This window comes from Quercus suber, unplaced genomic scaffold (genome assembly GCF_002906115.3).
Source record: "Quercus suber isolate HL8 unplaced genomic scaffold, Cork oak 2.0 scaffold_764, whole genome shotgun sequence".
NCBI classification, from domain to species: domain Eukaryota; kingdom Viridiplantae; phylum Streptophyta; class Magnoliopsida; order Fagales; family Fagaceae; genus Quercus; species Quercus suber.
Genome location: NW_027070200.1, coordinates 27,917 through 35,751, shown reverse-complemented (window position 1 = coordinate 35,751; position 7,835 = coordinate 27,917). Strand labels below are relative to the sequence as shown.

At 32.6% G+C, this 7,835-nt stretch overlaps 1 protein-coding gene across 1 annotated transcript; it reads left to right on the top strand.

The window, feature by feature from the left end:
- Positions 1 to 590: 590 nt before the first annotated feature.
- LOC136061426 (tocopherol cyclase, chloroplastic-like) lies at positions 591 to 3,450 on the top strand (the record flags this gene model as incomplete). Its single annotated transcript, XM_065767000.1, is given in 4 exon segments — positions 591 to 698; positions 1,602 to 1,718; positions 1,994 to 2,143; positions 3,101 to 3,450. Coding segments are annotated over 4 exon segments (552 nt in total), but the record flags the coding sequence as incomplete, so codon positions are not given.
- Between the last annotated feature and the right edge of the window lie 4,385 nt (positions 3,451 to 7,835).

Below are 7,835 nucleotides of genomic sequence, written 5' to 3'. Positions count from 1 at the left end.
TTTTTTTTTTTTTCATCTTGTTGCAGTTAGAACTCAGAAGTGCTTCATCTTAGAGGTTGAGTTTTCTCCAACTAGGGGAGAATGTTGTAGAGAGAGCAGCCAAATTGTTTAAAATTTTACTATCTCATTTTTACTTATGTAAAATACTTGATCTCATAATTGAATATTTTAAATTTTGAATTTGGGCTCAAACTTTGTTAAGGGTTTTATGGGACGTATTTGTGCCTTGATTTGCTCATTGAAGTCTATCAAAAAAGAGGCTTCAGGTTTAGTTTTGAGCAATGTATTTTGAATAAAATTTCTGATTAGAGATGACTTTTTTGCAGTTTGGTGGTGATTCCAGACACCCTTTTTTTTTTTTCTTTCATTCCTTATTTTGCAAACCCATTGTGCATCATGGAGCCCACTTTCTGTTTGGTCCATCTAGAAATATTGTTAGACATTATGTTGTTTATTAGTAGAGCTTCTTCAAAAAGATGTTTGTTCCCCATTAGTTGCGTATTCATCTTTTGGTGTATTGACGCTGAGGGTTCTGCTCAACTCTCTGTATTTAAAATGTCAGCATCTGACTGGCTGATGTCTTACTGCAGGTTCAGTGCAATGTTTTTGAAGGTGCAAGCGAAGAAGTTGCTCTTACTGTCGGTGGTGGGTTGAGGCAACTACCTGGACTAACAGAGAATTTTGAAAGTGCTGCATTGGTATTTTTTTTTTTTTTTTTTTTTGGGGGTGGGGGGGGTGGGGAGTCAATTTCAATTTGCTTCACTTTCACTTATTTTTACTTATAAAAAATTATTAAGTATAATTTTGGTTCCTAAAGTTTGGTTAGATCTTGAAATTTAAAATGATTGCTTTTAGTCCCTTAGATGATGTGGCCCCCAAAATAAAAATTAATTGATATGTCATAGCTCCATTAGACACATTAGGACTTAAAGCAATCATTTTAAACTTCAGGGACTAAAATCGCTCATGGGCTAAAGTTTAGTATGCTTTGTCAAGATTTTTTTATCTGGGAATGTGGTGTTGTGGAGTTATTTGAGATTATCATCTTCTTGAAAATCAAGGGAAGAAATGATGAAGAAAAAATGAAATGTATTCCAACTCTTGGCCCAATTGTGCATAAAACATGCCTAAAATCTTTAGGGCACTTCCCCAATAAAAATTTGGCTAAAATACAAATTACACTTTTCAATTTTGATTTGTTTTCAATTCAGTCCTTTAAGTTACAAATATTATTTTATTCTTTTTTCCATTTTAGTCCTTTTAACTTTAATATGTTTTTTTTTTTAATTTAGTCATTCTGTCTAATTCCATTCAATTTCACCATTAGTTTGCTTTTACTTTCCAAAAAAAAAAAAAAAAAAAAATTCAAGTGTACTTGACAGTGCAGATTGGACAGAAGGACTACATTAGAAAAGAATGGAAGTTAAAGGACTAAAATGAAAAGAATGAAAGTTCTAGGATTGATTTGAAAACATATCAAAGTTAGAGGTTGTATTTTGTGATTTGGCCTAAAAATTAGACCTTATAAAAGTGCTTTGTCTTGAACAAGTAATAGTCTCCTCTTTATGTATTGACAAATGTTATGATGCTGACTGGTGCAGATTGGAGTTCACTATGGTGGAATATTCTATGAATTTGTGCCATGGAATGCTGTTGTCAGTTGGGAAATTGCTCCTTGGGGTAACTGGTACATTGTTGCTGAGAATCAGACACATAAGGTAATTGTACATCTCTTAATAGATATTTCTATTGTCATCTCCTCTGTGTGCTAGCTTCAAATCCCAATACCTACTGCTTCCAGTGAAATCTATGATTTTGGTCATGTTATTCATTTGAAAATGTGAAGCACAACACCCCTGTGGCAGATACTGCAAGCTGGTTTTAAAATTATTGATCTGAACATTTTAAGCCTTGTTTGTAGGGTCATTTGAAGGATCAAATGGTTATGTTGGGATCGTATTCAATAACAGATAGTTTCTTGTTTATGGGGCAGGTTGAAGTAAAGGCAACGACGAAGGATCTGGGTACAACATTGCGTGCTCCAACAACTGAGTCTGGCCTTTCCCCAGCTTGTAAAGATACTTGTTTTGGTGAGTTAAGATTGCAATTGTGGGAGCGGAGATATGATGGCAATAAGGGGAAGGTGTGTTCTCATCTCTCTCTCTCTCTCTCATGCTTATATATCAATCTGATCATAAATAGATTGCAAGAAAACACCACATGCTATACTGACTTATTGAACATAAAGTGTAGCATTCAGACACAGTTACTGAAATCTTAAAATTTTTTATTAATTATGATGTGAGAAAATCCTGCAGTGTGGTCTAGATAATTTATTCAAGTAAGTCCTCTCACGAATAATTATTTCTTAACCGAGATATCTCGCAGTTGACTATAATGGACTGCTACATAAATCTCTTCACTGGGTAGAAATATTAATATGATCTTCCTTTCATTGGGTTTCCATTCAGAAATTAGCATGAATTTTGCTTTTGGCCATTGGTAAGATGTGCGTATAGATACCTTCATTAATGTCAGACTGTTCTCTCTCTCAGCTTGCAGTTAGAGTGGACTGAAACTAATGCATTGTGGTTTTCTCATTTTTGGTATTTCATGCATCCTAATTTAATATTATCTACTTACATATAAACAGACCAATAGTATCTCTTATTTGCTCATTTTAGTTTCATCAGTTATATTTTGATCCTAAAGGTTTCTTAAACTCTGATTCACATGAATCATTTACAAGGGAAATTTCAATTAGTTTTATCTTCATTATTCCAGATTTTTTGTCAGAATCCTCATCATGTGCGCTAATGATGGGGTGTATTTTATCATAAACTGCTGTTCTGCTATATTTGAGAGACATTGGGCTTATATCACACAATTATGGTTTCTATTGAGATACATATTAGATACATTCCATGTGAAATATCACCTAGTTTCATTGACCGAAGGGTATTGTACCTGCTATCTTTGAAGGATGACAAAAATATTAGCATCCACCATTTCATCCTTAAGTTTTCAGTTTTTCATTGTTAGTTGATGATCATGGAACATTTTAAAGGAGCTCTTAACACTGAAAATTGTTGCTTAACAGATTATATTGGATGTTACAAGTGACATGGCAGCTGTAGAAGTAGGAGGGGGACCATGGTTCAACACTTGGAAGGGAGAAGCGACAACGCCTGAGCTCCTTAGTAGAGCTCTTAGGGCTCCTGTTGATGTGGATGGGATCTTTGGTTTGATTCCGTTATTTAAACCCCCTGGTCTGTAGCAACTTGCCGCGTTGCTTTACTCACAAGAGGATGTATGGCATGACGATTCTACAATGGCAAAAGTGTCTTTCGGATGTGTAAAGAGTTTTGTGGATGTTTATTTGAAGTTTTGAACTGTGTAAAAACCATGACATATTTTTTCACTTGGATAATTTCTTTTGCAATTGTGTCATGCTAAAATTGAGACGGCCCCCACCCCCCCCAAAAAAAACACAAAAAAAAAAAAGAAAAAAAGAAAGAAAGAAGAGAATGTGTATGCCTGGGATGGTTTATACGCAAAAAAGTAAAAGACATGTAGTGCCGACTAATTTGCTACTAGCTGCCGACTGATTCGCATTTGTGCTTACTGTTATATTTGGTTTTAAACAACTCTTTAGTTTACAAATCAGAGGAGAGGATAGATACCATCTTCAATGTATTTGTAAGCATTTCATTGGTTAAGTACTCAGAGCATCATAGACTAGGTTTTATGGGATTCTCAATGTTTGTAGAGAATTTCCAAGCATTGTTAGAGCTAGGTTCCATTAGTTTGGATTAGGAACAATTGTGATCCCAATTTTCCTAGGACTCGTGGGACGAATCCAAGGGTTGACCTACGTAAGTAGGTTTATAGCAAGATTTTTTTTTTTTTTTTTTTTTTTTTTTTTTCAGATTTTTTTTTTACTTGAAAATCTGGTTTTTTTTTTTTTTTAGAGAACCCAGCAAAAGAGAAGGGGTTAGAGTTTTAGAGAGAGAAAGCCTAGGGTAAAGATAGAATCCAGCAAACTCGTGGATACCATTTATTCTTAATTTTTGTATTTTATTTTGTGATTGTTTTAGGAAGAATTAAGTAGTCAATTTTTGGATTTAGCCGTGGAAGGCTAACGAATCTATGGGTGTATGTTCACATGGATTTGTGGCTTTGTTTGTGACTATAGGTGTATTTGTTTTCTTGTCATTGTAAAGGTATGTTTGGCAATTGCAGTGGGCATTGGGTAACAATGTTAAACGCATCATTCCATATACATTTCTGGGTTTTGACTGTGAAGAAGAAGAAGAAGAAGAAGAAGAAGAAGAAGAAGAAGAGAAAAGAGGACATAAAATATAATAAAAAAGACACATTTACCCCTATTTTTAACAATGAAAAGAGAGAGGTGAGTAACAGAAGTCTAACGGAGGTCACCTCAAGTGGGTTAAGTGATAACTTTTAAACTACAGGTGGGTAAAGTGAAATTTCTCGTTTTTAATATTTATGAAGATTTTATTTTGGAGAAAAAAATTAATTATATAGTTTTTAAAATGGTATTTTAAAGAAATTGATTAAAATATGATGTCATTCTATCATCTTCTCATAGCGGAGCACTAAATAAATGAATAAGAATATTTATTCCATTTCAACTTCTTGTATTCTTTGTAATATTGATTTCTTATTACAAGTACCAAACGATACCCTAAATACTAGCAGGCTAGCAGCAAATAGTTAAATATGCCTTCATAAGTTTCTCATGAAAAGAATGCTGCTACTAGATTGGTACTTAGTTTTGTGAATAGATGCAGCCATTCAGGAATCAAATGACAACCTTTTTTGAGTAGAGCCATATTGAAAACTACTGTAAAAAGTCCAACAAAAATGAATATATTTTTGCACAAGAGGGAGGGATGCTTAATGTTAGAATATAGATGTCATATATTTATTATTTACACAACCAAAGTAAATGTCTTTTAATAACTACTATAATTATTAAATAATTCCTATTTAGAATAAAATAAAAAAGAGAAAAAAATTAAATTTTTGCTTGCATTATATGGATTACCAAATAATTAGTTCTTCATAAATGCTGCCATTATTACAATATGTATATATATATATAATATGACAAAGTTTAGATACAAAATTAGTTTTAGGCTTAGGTTACAACCTTCCTCAATATCTTTTTATTAGGGGTGAATTTTGACAAATCATAGTGATACCATAATGGGGATAGAAGTGCACAATAGATTAAGATATTTAAAGTAAAATACTTGGAAGGCGCTAGTCAGAGGTCTTAGAAAAATATCAGTAATAGGGCCAAATTGTTTCCACCAACAAATGAACCACAAAGGAAGCTGAGAATTGAAATCTTTAACAAACTTAACAAACTAGGAGTGGATCAGAGTAGCATCTTGGTGTAGCATGAACTTGAACCGTGCATGAATATAATCATGGTATGAATATGGAATAGTTGAACCAAGTAAAGGTTTTGTAGAAGCAGGATGGAGTCCTTATTTTTCTTCAGTAACAATTTAAATTTTTGCCATTGTGTTCGGGTATCCAGTGGAAGTTCAGGAGAAAATAATTTGTAGCAAGTTTAAGACGGTCTTTGATCATAGCTCTGTTGGGTTCTATGGAAAATAGGTTTTGGAAGTATTGTTTTTTAATATATTGAGAAGCATTGGAGTTTTTGGAGAAAGTGGCTTTAACATGTTGGTTGGCAAGGACCATAGCATATGGATCATAAGAGGATGCTAACACAGTGGAGTAGTTTGGTCTAGGGATAGTACCTATGGTAGTAAAACGGTTAGCAATGTCAATAAGGGAAGTAGGTTCTTGTTTAACAAGTTGTTTAGTAGTATCTGTAGCAGTGTGTCTATCTTTGGACCTTCTACTTGCCATTGTGGCATTGAAGGAATTCGCAGGTAAGAAATTCAAGGATAGCATTTGGAGAACCTTTAATATATTCAATATCAAAAAAAAAAAAATTTAAAATATCTTGCCATCAGGCAAATATGTTTTGAAGCAATATTTTCAACATCTTTTTCTATAACATATTTAGCACTTTTGCAATCAATGCCTAACAAAAACTTTTGATTTAGTAAATCACTTTGATATTTGGAGATGCATAGCACCACATATATATATATTTTTTTAATAGTACTATAATATATTTGTGCAGTATTCTAGACTCCTGAATGGAAATGAACAATTTGTTCGGATGTGTCTGGTGAAACAAGTTGTTTTAGAATGCCTCCATAACTAATGTTAGAGGCATCAATTTCAACAATTTTGAAAGCATTAATAGTAGGGATACCAAGACAAGGCAAAGTTTTAACATGAGACTTGATTTGTTTAACAAGAGACGTATGAGTATCAGACTAGGGAGGTGGATTATTCTGTAATCAATCAAAGAGAGGTTTACATTATTTCCTCAAGTCCTTATCAAACTCAGCAATGTAGTTCAAAGACCCAAGGAATCTTTGTAATTGCGTTTTATAAATAATGACATTAGAAAATATATCAATAAACTGAATGGCTCTGTCAATGGGACGAATTTGTCCTTCAGAAATTTCATAGCCAAGGAAATAAACTTTTGTTTGAAATAATTTGATTTTCTTTGCAGAGACAACAAGACCATTATGTTTGATGATAACAAGAAATGTATATAAAGTTTCCAAAATGGATTTGGAATAGACAAGGACATCATCAATGTAAACAATGGTGAAATGACTGAAGGAATTAAAGATATCATTTATAATATTTTGGAATTCACTAGGGGCATTCTTAAGGCCAAAAAGGCATAACATTCCACTCATAATGTCCAAAGGGAGTGGTGAAAGCAGTCTTGTACTTATCAGTTTCACATATTTGGACTTGCCAAAACCCAGATTTCATATTGAATTTAGAGAATATGACAACATCACTTAACCTATGTACTAGGTCATTCTTATTAGGGGTAGGATACCTAATCCATTCTAAAACTTTGTTCAAAGGTTTGTAATTGAGACGAGGAGTCCCTCTTTCAATTTCAACATTTTTTTGAACATAGAAGGCAGCACAAGACTTGGGGGATTTGCTATTCCTAATTAGTTTTTTAGCAAGCAAATCATGAACTTCCTTTTTACAAAATTCAATAGTTTCAGCGTTCATTTGAATGGGACGAGCTTTAGTAGGAATGTTTTTTCATTAAAATCTTTAACATAAAGTAAATTAATAATATGCTTTTTCCTGTGCCAAAAAGCTGGTTGGGAATATCAGAACAAACATCATTAATCAATACCTTATGAAAATTATCAATTTTGGATTGTAATAATTTATTGGAAAGTTGTTCAGCAATCTTTTTATATCTAACTTGGTTTAAAGAATCATCAGTATCAATTTCAAATTATATATATATATATATATATAAAAGCCCACTGCTCACTTAGTCTAATACCTAAATAAAAAATAAAAATGATGTACATCTAGATTGACAAAATTCTTCTAAAAAAATTTGACAAAGAATTACAATATGAAATCTGATTTTAATATTTCTAACTACTGTAATATCCAAAGCATTGAATTGTCGTTTAGCATCAAAATAGCACACCAATTATACGTATAAGATAACTTCTGAATTCTGATTACAGCTTAGAATGCATACTTAAAGAGCCGAAGTACAACAAATTCCAGACTTAACCACCTACAGACTCTGCTACAAAATCTCTCAAAAAATAAATTTATAACACATGCAGCCTAATTGTAGAACAAATAACAATCACTTTCATCTTTTAGTCATAGCATATTGAATTCTAATATCATTAATGAAAGATAGATAACTAAAG